The following is a 16,927-nucleotide window of genomic DNA, read 5'->3' as shown; positions in this document are numbered from 1 at the left end:
TTCTTACTGACTCCTGGCCAGAAACCCCTCTTGGGATCTTTTGACTCAGTTTTCTCTGTAGTTAAGCTCACTAGTTTACTAGTTGATTGCTCAGAATAAGCAAGAAAGAATGAACATGCTAAAAGCAAAGGCTTTTTGTAGCGATCCTGGAAGTAATATGCTATCGTTCTAGCCATATTCTATTTCTCAGCAGTGTATTGCTGGATCCAGCCCACATCAAGGAGTGTCAGTTACACAACGCCATGAGTACCAGGAGGCTGGACTCATTGAGAATCATCTTCAGAGTCACCTAGTTCAACCCGCAAGGTCCTAGCTGGCCACCTAGTTCAACCTGCAAGGTCCTAGCTGGCCCTAACTTCAGCTCCTCCTTCTCCTTTGCCCATTCAGCTACAACCATACTTCCTCCTGGCCATCCTTGAAACACACCAAACTTACTGGTATTCTGCAACCTTCATGCCAGGTATGCAGTTTTTCCTGAGACTGTTTTCTACCAAATATCTTCATCACTGATTCCATCCCTTTCCTCTTCAAATATATATATATATATATTTTTTTTTTTTTTTTCCTCTGAGAAGACTTTCCTACCTCCAAAGGTAAAAACAGAAACTGCTTCTGTCCCTTCCGTGGCTCTCCCTCTTGTGGGGAGAAGCTCTCTTCTGCTTGTATGCAGCTTCATATATTTCTTCTCTCTCTAGTTTCTCCTTCTGGTAAATGCTAGGTTTTGTTGTCCATCAACTTTGTTTACTTTTTATTCCTCAATCATTGGTTCTTATAAAATGACAGCCTGCGCTTAGAAATGTGTTGAATTATTGACTCTGTTGTTTTGTAACCATATGAGCAGAACATTGAGGCTGAACTGATTTTGAACTGGTTTCGTGGTTATCACCAGCACTTTGATGGCATTCTCGTAATTTCCCTCCCTTTGCCTCCCTTCTTCCTTTGTTGAGTCATCTCTTAGTCAATAAGATAGGATTCGAGTTGTTTTCCTTCAAAAGGAGTATGTGGGTGTCATGATCTCTGAACCCAAGCATATCTGAGAAATGTAGCTTCATTTCTTTCATTTGTTTCCAGATTATTGAACCTTTTATTTGTTCTTAACTCTTAAAAATCCTACTTGAACCTATCTGTTTATCTACCTTTGCCTGATTTCTGCTGATCGAGAATTACATGTGCCAGGTACCAATCTAGACGAACTTTTGATGTTTTTTATTAATATGTTTTATAGCAAGTACATCTTTACCTGCAGGTCTTGGGGTTTTCAACACTACAAAGGTTACTTCTCAGCTTTTGGAACCTTTTTCTTCTGTTGGATATGTTCTAATCTGTTTATCGGGAGCCAAATTATCTGTGTGTTAGCTGTTTGCTATGGCTCCTTCATCTCCATAATCCCCATTTTCTTCATTTGTGCCCCTCCCCTTCTCTATCCTGGGAGTGAGCGCTCTCTCTCTCTCTCTCTCTCTCTACATGGATCTGTAGCTATTGACATAGAGGAGTATAAATAAAATGTGGATATGCACCCATGCACATGTAGCAAATCAGCACTTCATACCAATCCCTCGTGAGACTAAAAATTGGATTAAGATATATTCTACAATTCGTCCTTCATGTTTCTTTTTCATCTTAATTGAAATGTTGCCTTTTCCTCTTTTCTTTCTTAAGTCTTTTAGGGGGCTCCACAGTTGTTTCCTTTCTTAATTTTAACCACCCTTAAAGTATGCAGTGTTTGCCATTGAGCAGGGTATCTGGCCTCCCCTTATGAGTCTCTTGTTGCTGACTTAGTGTAGTCCTTGGAGAGACTGAGATGTCAGATTAGTTGCAGAGCCACTAGACAACTATTGAGGGACCAGTTGTCTTCCATTAAGGCAGGACTGGTAAGGGGAAACTACTGCCTGGGGCCTCACTGCTAGAGAAGTTAAAGTCTGTACCATCCCTCATAAGAGTAGGCAGCCAGGTGTGCTAAGGTGGTACACACCTGTAATTCCAGCACTTTGGAGGCAGAGGCAGGAGGATCTCTGTGAGTCTGAGGCCAGCCTGGGCTACATAGTGAATTCAAGGCCAGCATGAATGACATAGCAAGACCCTGTCTCAAAAAATTGAAAGAGGAGAGAGAGAGAGAGAGAGAGAGAGAGAGAGAGAGAGAGAGAGAGACAGAGACAGAGACAGAGACAGAGACAGAGACAGAAGAGAGAGCTAGCTGTGTTCTATGTGGTCCCCACCCCCCACCTCCAGGTTTCTTGTGTAGGCAGCTGGGTTGCCAGAATGGTAGTATCAGGAGATGCAACTGCTGTCAGAAGGAATTGAAGTATTTCTCCTGGATGCCAGTTAGTTTTTGAAAGAGGGTTGATATCAAACTAACCTTGGTCCCACCTTGTGTCTCTGGCTTCCTGTGACCATGTGCTCTCTTGTTCCCACAAACACTCCACTATTGCCACCCACTATTTGGATTTTGAACCTCAAAATCCTTCTGTTAAATAATGCCACTTTTCTTTATGAAGTTACCTGCCTCAAGTATTTAGATATGTTAAGACAAAAAGGTCTACTATGGTAGGTTAAAACTAGCAACTGATTTTTTTTTTTTTTTTTTTTTTTTTTTTTTTAGGACAGGGTCTACAGGATCTCACTATGTAGATCAGACTCCTGGTGATTCTCCTGTTTTCAGCCTCCTAAGCATTGGGATTACAGGTGTGTGATGTCACGCCTTGTCTCAATCGCCATCTCAGTGCACCCCATGGGCAGGGCGAACACTGCAGGCCAGGGATTGAACCTCGGCCTCTGTGCTCTGCCCAAGCAGGTGCTTTAGTTTGCTGAGCTATTAGGCCAGCCCACAATTGAATTGTATTTATTGTATTGCCCTTCATTCCTTTATTTTTTCCTGTTATGTATCATGATGATCTCTAGTAATGAAGCCAAAAAGGTCACAATGACAGGGATTGTCATAGTTAAATGTCCTCATGTGTCCAGTGTGAACACATAGGAGAGCATGGTTCTTTGATTTTTCAAAGCCAGTGTCTCAGAGAAAAGAAAAACAGCATAAGCAACAGTAGTACAGACTGTACTCTTTTCCTTTATGCTCTGTTCATCTGTCTCAAGGTCACACGTGGGCTTTGATAGCAGAAGTTACTCTTAGAGATTTGGTAGCATTGAATAGTATTCCTGGGGCCTGGGAGACGGCTCAGTGGAATAAGCACTTCCCTGGCAAGCGCAAGGACCTGCATTCAATCCCCGGTTCCACATAAAAAAATAAAATAAAGTAAAAAATAGTATTCCTAATTTCTAGAGTTCCGATAGTTTTATCCCTTTTTTTTCTTTATGTATTTAGGACAGGGTCTACAGGGTCTCACTATGTAGATTTCAATCAGACTCATAGTGATTCTCCTGTTTGCAGCCTCCCAAGTACTGGGATTATAGGCACACACCACCATGCCCAGCCACCTTTGTTTTAATGAGGAATCCATCTGTTAATGTGACTGTTAATGTGGAATCCATCAGTTCTTTCAAGTATTGTAAGAAAGCTGAGCTGAGTTTCTTCACCTCCCATTCCAAGAATGTCCCACTTCCCCAGCAGAGTCAGGAATAAGGAAAACGATCCCAATTTTGCATTTTACCTTGTTTCCTTCAGCTGTCCTGTTTCTGATGGGACAGGAGTTCTGGCAGTGACATAGTAGTTGGCAGCTGAATTTCTTTTCTCTGCCATGTTTTAAAATAAATATTGTGCAGTGCCAGAAAAGGGTTCTGACTTCTTCACATCTGTCACGACTTCCAAAGTGCCCACGATTTGACCTTAGGAAGACTTGCGCCAAAAGTCCTCTTCCCCCATTTAGTAGTAGTGTGACCTGGGCTAAGTGACCAGCCCTCTGATAATGTCCTTTCATCTGTAGTATGGCAGTAAAGTTCTGGTCAATATAAGGTTTATAGAAAATAATTAGGATGCTTGGAAAATTCCTGGCACAGAGTTGGATGTTCAACAAATGTTGATGGTGTGCTATAATTGTCATTATCCTAACAATTAGTACAATTATGTCATAGTCTAGATATTTTGGTTCATCACAGAATGAACAAGGATGTTGGGGTGAGACTATTATTCATGCATACTTCATGCATCTGCAACTGCACTTATCAAATATGCAATTAATTATATGTGTGATGTTTGGAAAGTCCCTTTCTTTTTTATGCTTCTATTTCCTATCTGTAAAATAAGGGCACTGAACTCTATCAGGGTAGCCAATAGGTTTAATCTCTTATGTCAACTCCAATGCATCAGTTAAGGGTACCTGGAAGATAGATTTAAAAGGATTCTGAAGTCTTGTCGGTTCTTTAGCAGATAAATTTTCGGTGATCTGTTAGCAATGTCTGCAATGGATCTGAAGGCTATGGCAGCTGTTCTGAAATTTTCCAGGTTTAGATTAAATTCTCTTGAAGGTTTTTCCTGGCTTCCCAGTTCTTTAATTCTTTTTCTGTGTCTTTTTGGTGGTCATTGATGGCTGGCTGACACCCTCACCATCCAAAAGAATATTTAGTACGTTGGAGTGAAAGTTGGTGGGCAAAGTGCAGTCAAGAAGCTAAAGGTAGTAGCTCATGAAGGCACTCCTCTGAATGGGATAAGGGTTTCTTTGAAACTCCATTGCATTTTGATCATTAAAAAATAAAGCATTCCATCAAAAGGAAACACAGGATGGTTCCATGATTTGTGCATATAAACCACAGCCCAGAAATGCCAAGTAGGTTTGGAATCTCATTTTCTGGTAAGTTTCTGTCAACAACATTTAACCATGGATACTCTACTGGGTTTTGCCAAACTGGAAAGGGTAATTCACTGACCTGAAACAGAAATTTATATGCTTTCAACTGCCATTATATAATTAAATGAATGTCTACTGCCAAGAGATTATTTTGGAAATTAATTTAGCTACTTCTTTTAATGTTTGAGATCTGAGACAATGGTAGCTTTTTCCAGGATTACTTGGTTAATTTGAATAATGAGATTTGATTTTAATGCGTGTTCAGAAAGAAACTTACCTGTGAATAAATTTTTATCTTCCATTGTATAAGGAAAAATAAGACCGTCATTTCTCTAACATTTTATAGCTGTAAGCCTGAAAATCTTCCTGCAGTGATAAAGATATCAATGGTTTTTTTTTGTTTGTTTGTTTTGTGTTGTTTTGTTTTGGTTGTGGTACTGGGGATTGAACTCAGGACCCTGCCCTTGCCAAGCAGGTGCTTATTCTACTGAGCTATCTCCCCAGCCCAAGAATTTCAACGTTAATTGTGTTTTTTAGATACAGGTTTGGTGCGTGGTCTTTTTACCCTAAAATCTCCAGTGTCACTTCCTCCTGGCCTATCCTTCTTTACTTGCCTGCTGACAATGATGGTGGCTGTTTATGAATTTGTGATCTCTGGCAAGGCAGAACTCAGCTATCTGTAGTCGCTCACTTCTATTAAATATGATGCAAAATGATATTTTAGAGGACTTCCTCAGAAATTATAAACAGTAACTCTGATTTTTGTCCTCGGTGTACCCTCAGCGTGGCTCAATGTGGAAGGACATTTTAATGGGGAAATCTATGAATATGACAGCGGCAATAAACAGCTGAAAATAATCTATGAGGCGTTTGTAAATTACCCCTCGTGAGCTCTAGTGGCTGTGAAAGAAAATTTGTGGTTCTTGCAGAATACACTCCAAATTGGGTCTTTCATTTGCTGTTTTTCTACAGTTAAAACATTTCATTCCTCATATTAACAAATGATAACTCTGCATTTGTTAATTTAAACAATTTGATTTATATTTTTCTGTACTGAGTAGCTGTTGACATTTCAGAGTATGTAATTATTTTCATTGCAAACTGCTGTTTGTGGTGACTGTAGGGAAGAGATAGAAATCTGATGGATGTATGCATCATTTTCATTGTTTCCCTTAAAGACAATCCATAAAGCTGGAAGTCTTTTTGCCCGAGTTCTCATCTGCCCTGAGAAATCTAATAGGATATGGGTGCTGACAAGTGAGGTTTCTAACTATGTTCAGGGGTTTCTGTGGGGTAGTGGAAGCTTTTTCACGTCACCTCTGTGGGCAGGGAACAGGCTTGACCTGCAGTGTCACCAAACCTTTGGTAGAGTACAGTGTATTCAGTGTCAAACAGTGGCAGGTGGGAGAAGCCTACCACATTTGCTTCAGCAGCTCCTGTCTTTGGGGCGGCTCTTCAGGTAGCTCACGGGCAGGTATCAGGATCACACGAGAGTGTCTTGTGCCATGCGTGCTACGCAACCTGAGCCCTGGGAACACGTGGCAAGACCAGGAGGAGAAGACAAACAGCTGCTACATTGCCTTTCTCTTACTGAGGTTTTGTCCCAGGATTCATAGCACAGAGCAATGAAAAGAAAGGACTCATCTGCCAGCAAAGTAGTTAGTATGTCCTTAGAGCAGGGTTCTCAGCTCCGCGCACTGAAGTGGCCTACCTGGCAGGGTGGAGACGATGTGACTGCAGTGGCAGGCCTGCCCTAGCATCTTTTAAAATCTATTCTTAAATGTATTCAGATTTGTTTTAATATTCACCAAAAAGGTTACCTTTCAAGTTTAGACTATTGCCCAGGGGAAAAAAAATCATTTAGCAAACTTGCTGCCCTCAAAAGATAGCTCATGTCCCAGGCTCCCTCTGCGAAAGTTCAGACTGCCTCCATAATAGAGATGCGTTGATGTGAGTCCTGCGCTGCAGGGGGCAGGACATCTGTTTCCCTGTGGCTTCAGTGCACCACGGACCAAGGCCAGGGCTATGTCTTTCTATCCCATACACAATGCAAGCCTTCCATTCACATTCCAGCTAAGGTAGGGAATGCACTACTGATTTAGAATTCAAACCATTTTTTTTTTTTTAAACATGGCCTGAAGGAGTGAATGTAGAGCCAGTATCCTGAATGGCAAATGTGCTTTATCCTTTGAACCGATTCCAATTGATTAGTTCTGGTTGCCTACAGTGCTGTCTTAAGAAACCATCTGTGGTGTTGGGGCTCAGCTGGGAGGAGAGCTGGGATTGATTAGCGATGTCTGTCATGGCTCTGGAGGGACAGCTTGCCCTATACTTGCCATTTCCTACTTTTAACATGTCCTTAATGCCTCTGTGGTCTCTTCCTGTGTAAAATAATTTGAATCCTAAGAAGTAAATATGACTTGAGAGAGAACAGGTAAATTCCACTTTGAGAAAACCTTAGCATGAGAAAATGCAAATTTACAAAATGTGTAAATCTGGAGTCAATTATTTCCATTACAGAAAGATTCCATGAAAGGTTCCTTTAAATAGCGAGCTCCCCTACTGCATTAAAATGATGATTCAATTTACAAAAAATTCACTCTGCATGCAACTCTTAGGAACATGTCCACGGACTAAGCAATCCACACCTGATTTTTGAAAGCCATGACCTAAATAACATTCAGGAAGGCTGCCACCACGTATCTCGGATCTCTTGGTAATTCTCACTCTCCTCAGACTTCCTTCTCACTTCCTATCCCAGAGTGTTGAGTAGACAATCTGGGTGGTGATCAGCAGTTGCTGGCTCCCACCCCAACACGGCTGCATTTCATTAGTGGGCAAACTGATTTCACCAGGCTTGTTTATGTGTGGGTGTGGTTGTACAAGGGTGTGCGCTCCACACTCTGTATGTAGATGCGGATACACAAAAGCCATTACCTCGCTTTCAGCGGAACCTAAATTCATTCCTGCTGTGAGAGTTATAAATGGAAGGTTACAGTTGCTTGGTGGATATGGCTTTTGCTGATATGTGCTTCGAATTCTGGCTCCCCGTCCTCTTGGTATTTGCTAAAAACTCTTTACCTTTGCATCAGGAAACTTCCCCAGACTCTGGGCTTGAGTTGCGTTATCCAGACATGGGACCTTCCTCTTTTTCTGTGGCCTGGAAAACCCCAAATGGTTTTCCCATTTAAAAATTTAAATATAATCTGACTCTTGTGGCAAGCTAAAAAAAATTCCCCACTAACAGACACTCCCATTAAATATATAATATATACAACCTCTGAAAGTAGCTCCAATCTAGCATGAACTTGAGTTGTTCATTGCCCCTCAGGGAAGCTCACTGGCCTCTTCTAGGCACTCAGACTTGGGTGGCTTTCCAGGGACTCTGGAGCTCCCAAGAATATGCATTGGCTCATGTGTTAGAATTCCTGTTCCTCTGCAAAGCAACTTAACCCAAAAGGGTACCTGCAAGACAGTACCTTCTCCTTCTCTGGGTGTGGTATTCCCCAACATGAAAACACAGGCATAACTTCTTAAACTGGGGCACAACTCTTTAATCTGTGATATTTTAAAAATTTCAACATTTATATCTTCACAGGAACATCTTTTTAAAGACATTGTTTTTAACCTTTTGGAAAAAAAGCACAATGGAACACTAACAAGTAATACTCGGGCCTTTCTTGTAACCTGTAACACTGTCCTCTGAGATGCGTGCTCTTAGGCCGGCAGGCTCTCAAACAGCTCTTTTCCTCCTGTCTTCCCAGACTCCGTGGTTGGAGGCGAGGGTCGGCCATGGTACTGGGCTGTGATGGCTGCGTAGGTGCAGCCGTAGATGGCAGCCGCCAGCATCATGAGGCACACGATGCCACATACAACCCCAGTGATGACAACAGTAGCCACGGCGTGACGCAGGTTGACTGGCTTTGGTTTGGGTTTGACCCCACACTCTGAGAGGTCATGTGGGCCCAGGCTGTGGTCCTCAGGAGACTTGTGGAGCTCCCCGTGTTCAGAGCTGTGATGCTGAGCCTGGGAAGATGCCAGCTCTAGATGAGGAGGAAGAGGAGGAGGGCAGGGCTGGTACAGCTCATGGGGAATTTTAAGGAGATTCTTCCCCTTCCAGGTGTCAGGTGACCCACAGACAACGCCATCTGTTATTCCCCCTTTAAAAAATAAAAACAAAGGCTGATAACAGAGCCCAAATCAGCTGATTTTCTGAATCCTCAGCCTGGAAAACTTGCACAGATGGCATTTATAAAGTGCCTTTTTTCTTTTCCAGGAGTCAAAGAATTTAACATCCATATTTTATGATCTCAGGATTTCTAAATTGCCTACATGCTAAAAATGCCACCACGCTAAACTGCCAATTACTTATGACCAAGAATTCATTAGAAGCCAAGTTACCTTTACCATATGCGGAAGCTAAAAGGAAAACTGCAAAAGCTGACGCGGAGCATTAGGAGCCAGCGTGAGGAGGACATTGCCCCTTGTATTCTTGCTGCCCGCTCTGCCCACGAGCCCCTCCAGGCCCGAAATCTTTTGTGCCAGATTCCAACTGGAAGTCTAACAAAAGCGCAAAATAAATGACCATTCTTGGGAACATTTGTTATAGGTAAACTACAATGACCTGGTGTGTCTACTAATGCTGTTCAATGATGCCAACTGAACAGGCAGAATAGTCTTCTGAGTGTCGTGTGCGTCTAACGACTTGATCTGATCGTTTAGCTGATGGGATTAGGTGTAACTAATGCACCTTTTCAGGCCTCAAAACATTTTCTACCTTGAATACTGAACTTTCTAATGGGTTGTTAAATGCAGTTTCTATGCCTTGTAAGGTGGTGGATTTCCTCAGGGTTACAGGCTTCCGTTATGTGGGGTGTGAATGGATCCTCAGTGATTCTTCCTTAGAAAGAGCGCTGGAGTCAGCCACTTTGTTCTAGCCTAGTTCGGCCACTGATGTATTATTTGACTTTGAGACAGCACTGACTAAATGTTCTGCCATAAAACCATTATAACTCAGTCAAACTTGCCAATGTACAAATCACTGCCAGATAAGCTGTCATATTCTGCTCTTGTGGGTAATTCCTGTGCAACCTCACCCAGGTCAAGAGAAGACAAATCAGCACACAAATCTAGCCCTCTCACGCATCCGAGGTTTGTCGGCACAGCCAGTGCCTCTCTCTACTGCCTTTTCTCTAGAGTGCCAGCCGGAGGAGTGAAGAGAATAGTCCTCTTAAAGCCCTTTGACTGGGCAGGCTTCCCCCATGATCCCCGGCTTGCTTCACCTCGACTGCCATGAAAACCTACTCCCAAACAGCTAAGAAGACTGACCCCCATGTGAACAAAGTGACACAGGAGATGTTTTGATTTTTGTATTGGGGACCCAGGGTCTTTGCACGGAGCTCCCTCCTTATCCCGTTTTCTATTTTGAGAACAGGTCTCACTGAAGTTGCCCAGATTGGATTTGAACTTGTGATCTTTTTGCCTCAGCCTCTCAGAGTGTTCGGATTATACTACTTACAGGAGGCAAATTATGTAACTACATTAGAAAGTACACTCTATTTCCGGTGCTTCAATGTGATCAGCACCTGCCATTTTATGGCACTTCAGAGTGGGGAGTGCTTCCATATCCTTTTATCTAAGCCTCTTCTTTTTATTTTTATGTATTTAGTACAGAGTGTGGAGGGTCTCACACACAGCTCAGACTCGTAGTGATCCTCCTGTGTTTAGCCTCCCAAGCTCTGGGATTACAGGCGCACGCCACTATGCCCAGTCTCAATCACTGTCTCAGGGTGGCCGGGGGTGGGGCCAGCACGGCACACTGGAGATTGAACCCTGGTCCCTGTGTCTGCCTAAGCAGGTGCTTTAATCTGCTGAGCTATCTGGCAAGCCCTTCTAAGCCTCTTGAAACAAGTCCTAAGTGTCCTTGTGAGTACAGATGTTATCATGTGGCCTGTGCCTACCAGGGGTCATGACAGTGACAACATTCAACCCACGCCCTTGTTGCTGGCATTGTTGAAAACTGAGCCATTCACTGCCAGAGTCTCTTGGGGCTCCTCCTGGCTTCTACAGCAACTCTTGAGGCAAGGGTCTCCACGCTAATGCAGAAAGGTTCAAAAAAAAAAAAAAAAGGAATTCGCCCCCTCCCTGGAACCAGTTTTTCATGAAGCCAGAAGTACAAGATGCCATGCAGCTGTGTGGAGGTTCGGGATTTTGCCTGGTAGACAGTTGCATTCTTCTGCGCTGGGCCATCTGATCCTCTCCTGGGAAGTCTATTGCATGGCAGGAAGCCAGAGAGACAGGACTGGAGATTTAAGCAAGAGCGAGGGTGTCTAATCTGGCCACACAGCACTGGGACCGCTGCTGAGGGAAGGAGACTGCCCGCAGAGCCCAGCAATCCCATCAGCTTGCTCCTAAACCAAGTGGACTGGTTTACTCCCTCACCCCAGGCCTAGTGCCTTTCACCCATCCTGTGCTTCCTGCTCCTCAGTATTAGAATGAAGTCCATAGCCTGGGGACCTTACGCCAAGGAAATAACCCCGACTGGGTCCTGGGATGTGGCAGAAAGGCTAGGCTGTGCCTCCGGCCCCGGCCCCCTGGCATCTCCACTGTCTCTTCTGCAGCTGTGTCCTCGGCCAGGAACTGCCTTCTACCCCTCACCGCTATGTCAGGGGCCAAAGTCTGCCACGCTTGAGGGTCCCACGCCCTTCTCCACTTGTAGAAGCTGGCAATGTGAGAAGCTACTTGCTAACCTCTCTGTGACCCATCTGACCACGAACATCTTTGAACCTCTATCTTAGAAGAAGAAACTGAATTCCAACTTCGAGCCTACATGTCGGTTGACTGTGTAACCCTGAGAAAAGTCTCATTACTGCGCTGAGCCTTTGCTTGCATTTCCAGAAGGACAGAGGGTGATCATATTGAAATTTGCTTCCCAGGACTGCTCAGAGGCTCACCTGGGTAGCTTCTGCCGGGTAACTGAGGACAATACCCTGCCCACAGTAAAGGTTTGGTAAAGCCAGCCATGACATGGAAATGCCAAGTGGCGATTAGTGGCATCACTAATATCCCTGTGATGGAGACCCTGCCCCAAATGCATTGCTTCTGACCTGACAAAACTCATATATGATTGATATCTAGGGGTGTCTAATCACTTAGTCTGTCCTAATATTGTATCTGTATTACTTGCATTTGTCTATGAAGTTATTAATTAATGTCTAGTCCCTTACTTTGCCTTTCCTCATTATGTTCATTATATATCTCCCATGTTTAGCATCTATTTGGGGATTTTTTTTTCTAGCTATTTTGGGAGGCATCCAGATCTTGTTAGTCCAAATTAATTTTACCTTCCTCTGAAGAATGACTGTAATCTCTACTTCTGCACTCTACCACAGAGGAAAGGTAAAGAGCACAGCCCAACCTGAGGACCGGAAAGGGCCGGCCTTAATACCCCTCGCCTTAATCCGATCATAGTATTTGGCATTATTGAAAGCTAGCTTGCCCAAAGACCACCAGCATGTTCTTTGGCTAAGCAGGGAACCCTCATCCCACCCCACACTGCTTCTGGTATCTTAGCTCTGGAACTACTTTTGTTTTTTCAAGAAATGTTCTTTTTTGATGAAGACTGTCTGTTATTATCCAGTTTATGTGTACAATTTAATGCAGAACATGATAGCTCAGGCTGCTTCACCTCTGGGCATATTTGGCTTTGTTGGCCACCTCCTATCAGAAGAAGCCCACATTATGTGCCTGCTGCTGTCTCCCTCCAGCAGCAGCTTGACCTTGTTAACTTGAGCATTAACTGGTTAGTGCCTTGTAACTGCTATGACACTATTGAGGAGCTCCATGGGTCTATATTGTAGATTTGAGCTCATGCTGTACTCTCGCCTACCTCCCTCTGAGAACTGCTGCAACCACTCAGATGCTATTGATTCTCTGACTTATGCCTGCAGATGTCATACCCTCCTGAGCCACAGGATCCAATGCTATACCAAGAACTAAGCAGCTCAGGTCGTACACGTGCCTGACATCTCCAGTGGGGCCAAATGAGCTCTGCCTGAAGACCCTCCACGGTCTCCCTTCACCCACTCCCACTCCCAAGTCAGCCTTTTCTCAGCTAGACCTTTGCACACTGATAAGGCCTCTCCTGCAGGACAAAACACTTCCTGTGATCACACTTTTTTCTTCACTTCCCACTTCAGCCCATTAGCAAATCTGTATTCAAAATCCAATTCTATACTCCACACGTCTCCCACTGTTGATCACTTCTCATCACCTTGGTTTGGACCTTGTGTCTTTTCCCTGGGCAACTGAAATCACCTTCTCTTCTAGAGTTTATTTGTTTGTTTTGCTTTTTGTTGTTTTGCTTTTCTTTCTCTAGTCTTTGGTCTACTCTTCCAAGAGTTGTTGGAGTAGCCTTTTGAAGTGTCAGCAGATGATATCATCCTCTTGGCTGAAACTCCTCCAGAACTTTCCATCTCATTAGGATCAAATCCATCTAGACATCATAGCCTGCTCTGTTCTCTCTTGCTCCACCAAGCCCCTGGGGAACTTGACCTGCCTCATCTCTGTCCCCTTTGCTGTCTTCTGCTACTCTGGCACTCTCTTGTGCCTCACTGAGCCCCGCCACCTACTTAATCAGTCCCTTCACATTGCTGGCCTCCCTACAAGCCCACCCAGTCATCTCTAGGCTCATTTCTCTTCGTTTTGATTCTGCTCATCCACATCACCTCCTGGGAGAAGCCTTCTCTGTCCATGCTGTTCACCTTCTCTCTCCATCTCTCCATCCCATGCTCTACATAATACCTTGCCTGATTGTCTTCTCAGCACTGCTATATGAGTGTGTAACTCTACTTAGGATCTTATTTAACATCTATTTCTTCTACTCTGGTGCAACCTTCATGATAGTAAGGATTTTCTTGCTCACTGCACTTTGCTCAATGCCTAGAGTGGTATGTGGTATATAAAAGGCATTTGGGTATATGGCAGAATGAATGATGCTGAGAGAAACACTGCAGGGTATGAAAAGAAATCCCTTCTTCCTATAGCCATCTGTGCTTTCATCTTGGGCAAGATGAAACTGAACTCCTTTGTGCCCGTTTCCTGTTGATAACAGAGGTTGCAAAACTGTTTTTAAGGGTCTGATAGTAAGTGGTATAAGTGTTACCATACAGTCTGTGTTATAATTATCCCACCTCATCCTATAGCTCAAAGCAGCTACTCAGTATGTCAAAGAGATGCTGGAGTCAGCTCTCAGGCTGTGGCTTCCTCACCACTGGGTGATGTCGAGAGCTCCTCACCTTTCATATTTTGAGCTCTTGTACTTTACTTTAAGCATCTAGTTAAAGAAAGAAGAACTTTACAGAGAGACCTGAATGCACCCAGTTGTTGTAAAAACAGTCTTTGCTAAAGCAGAAGGAATTTTCTTTAGGAAAATTATTGCTATCAAATGGGTAGAAGCAGACAAAGGATAAAATGTCCCATAGAGTGACATCCCTGCCCTCCAATTGCTTCACAGTTGAAAATTAAAAGTTCAGGGCCAGGAAGATAACTCAGTGGCATAAGCACCTGCCTGGCAAGTGCAAGGTCATGAGTTCAGTTCTCAGGTGCCAAAACAAAAAAAGGAAAGGGAAGGGAAAAGAAGGGAAGGTCCGTGTTCCTTTTGGGCTGGGCAGTCACCTAGGTGACAATTGAAATTCCTCTTTCTTAAGTGTACACATCCCAGATCTGTCATTTCACCTTGTATTACTGAGACAAGTAGAACGAGCTATCTCCCTGCATCATTTTAGTAGGTAACTGTAGACACCTGCGTTTCAATGCACAGTAATGGCTCGCTTGCCCCTTTGGCCGTATCTTGAAATGACATCAATGTGAAAAAGCAGAAAACTCCCCTAGCCCTTTCCTCCATGTTTCTGCTGATGCAGAGAACAGAGAGGCACACTCAAGGGTGGTGATGCACCGCTGGGGCTTTCCCCATGGACATTACTGACCTTCGTAGATAAATTTCTCCAGCCAGAGTTTAAGACCAAGCAGGTGGCAATTGCATTTCCAGAGGTTGCTGTGGAGCAGCAGCAGCCTCACCCCGGGCATGGATTCTAGGAGCTCACGACTGAGATGTTGAAGCTGGTTGTGTTGCACTGCGAATACAGTGAGATTCTCCCACAGCTTGCCCAGGGACTTGGGTAGGTGGCTGATGTTGTTGGAGGACAAATCAAGCTCCCGCAGCTGTGGGAGAAACTGGAAAATCCTGCTTTCCAAAGAAAGCAGGGAATTCTGGGTTAGATTTAAAACCTCCAAGTCCCAAAGTCCATGGAAAGCTTCTGGGGCCAGTGTCGAAAGGGAATTGTTGGACAGATTTAAGATCTTGAGCTGAGGCACTGTCCTAAATGCAAGAGCAGGAAGCTGGCTTATCTGGTTATCTTGCAAAAGCAAGGTTAGCGTGTCAGGAGGGAGATCAGGAGGGACTTCATCCAGACCTTGGTGACTGCAGTCTACAGAATTTGAAGACGGGTGACACAAGCACTTCTCTGGGCAGCCACATGCTCCCTGGAGTAGGAAGATCATGCTAGACAACAGGAGCAGCTCACCTAGGACAAACAGAAAGAACCTGGGATAAGTGTCGGTGTCAAACGAGGAGGAGCATTTCTCTCCCTTTAAGCTCACAAGTAATAGGATTCTGAGCCAGGTTCCCTTTTCCTTCCTGGAAGAAAGATGGTATCATTCACCCTTAGCAAAGTTAAGATGGACTAAGCATATCCCAGCACGGATAATGATGGCAAAGTCTGTGCTAACTATTGTCAGAACTTCAGAAAAGATATTTTCTCAGTGCCTCCATAATCAAATAGTAGAAAGATCTCAAATAGAACTTTATAAAAATCTCTCAGGGACACATGCCCTTTGTAGGACATGGCTTAAATATTTAGGGGCTGGCGTGTAGACCAGGGACAGGATTGCAGATGTTCACATTTATGCAAAGTGTGCTCAGAGGAGCACTGTATAATAGAATTTTTTGTGATGATAGGAGTGTTCTACAGCTGCTGTCCAATATGGGAGTCAGTAGCCACATGCGGTTACTGAGCCCCTGAAATCTGACCACTGCAACCCAAGAACTGAATTTTTATTTGTACTTAATTTAAATTGAAATTACCACATGTGGCTAGTGGCTACTGTATTGGCTAGGACAGGTCTCAAGCATTTCTACAGTTGATGTCCCTCTTTGCAGGAATAATACCAAGGAGGGCTGTGCTTTCTTGTATTCAAGATGCTTTCACAACACGTACAAGTATTAAGTAGAATGTAATAAACAGCTAAGTGGGGTGTGATAATGCACATCTGTGAGCCCAGGACTCTGGGAGGTTGAGGCAGGAAGATTGCAAGTTTGTGCCCATCCTGGGTAATTTAGTGAGACCTTGTCTAAAAGTCTAAAAAAGGATTGAAGATGCAGCTCAGTGTAAGGCCCTGGATCCGATCCCTAGGATGGAAAAAACATTCACATTCCTGTATCAGTTATACCAGTCATTCACAGGCCATCATACATCCTTCGTCTGCTTCCTCTTTACTAAAATAAATAATGCATTAGTAATGCAGTAAAAATCCCTCTGATGGGCGCCCAAGTCACCTCTTTTCTGAGCAGAGTCCCCTGCCTCCATCACTACTGGCGTATCCCTTCAGGCTGGTGAAAAACAATAGTTATAAAGAACAGTAACCACTTAGCATTTTGGACCAGGCATTGTTCTTTGATGTCTGTTTGTCTGTCTATTTCTCTATCTCAAAACTTCGTAAATATGGTTCTGCTGTTTACATCATTTTCAAGGTAAGAAGACTGAGGCATAGAAAAGTAAAATCCCTTGCCCAGGGTCGCACACATATAGGTAGTAATGATTTGATTCCAGTCTGCTTATAGACTGAGAGTTTTTTTCTACCATGTTCCACTGCCTGTCAAATACACACACATACATGTGCGTGCATGCACACACACACACACACACACACACAGAGGCAGGTATGCACATAGAAACACAATGTCTTGTAGAATGGTCTGCAAACATTTACATAAATATAATCATCAGTATGTCTCATTGTGTACTCTGTTTCATTCACTCAAAACTGATCTACTGACATGGATACATAGAAAACTAGCTCCTTCTTCTTCTTCTTCTTCTTCTTCTTCTTTTTTTTTTTTTTTTTTTTTT

General features: G+C 43.6%; 2 protein-coding genes across 3 annotated transcripts in view; one reads left to right on the top strand and one right to left on the bottom strand.

Moving 5' to 3' along the window:
• Cacna2d3 (calcium voltage-gated channel auxiliary subunit alpha2delta 3) overlaps positions 1-16,927 on the top strand; it is a 954,216-nt gene that overhangs the window by 787,907 nt on the left and 149,382 nt on the right. The window lies entirely within an intron of this gene.
• Lrtm1 (leucine rich repeats and transmembrane domains 1) overlaps positions 8,310-16,927 on the bottom strand; it is a 10,369-nt gene continuing 1,751 nt past the window's right edge. Inside the window, exons 2-3 of the mRNA XM_012514815.2 lie at positions 14,726-15,322; positions 8,310-8,899 (exon numbers count right to left, since the gene is read on the bottom strand). Of these exons, the coding sequence (XP_012370269.2) occupies positions 8,457-8,899; positions 14,726-15,322 (1,040 nt within the window). The 3' untranslated portion in view covers positions 8,310-8,456. The remainder of the gene's footprint in view (positions 8,900-14,725; positions 15,323-16,927) is intronic.

This window comes from Octodon degus, unplaced genomic scaffold, assembly GCF_000260255.1.
Source record: "Octodon degus isolate 3935 unplaced genomic scaffold, OctDeg1.0 scaffold00043, whole genome shotgun sequence".
NCBI lineage: Eukaryota > Metazoa > Chordata > Mammalia > Rodentia > Octodontidae > Octodon > Octodon degus.
Note: the sequence above shows the minus strand (reverse complement) of the source record. Positions and strands in the feature narration are given on the sequence as shown.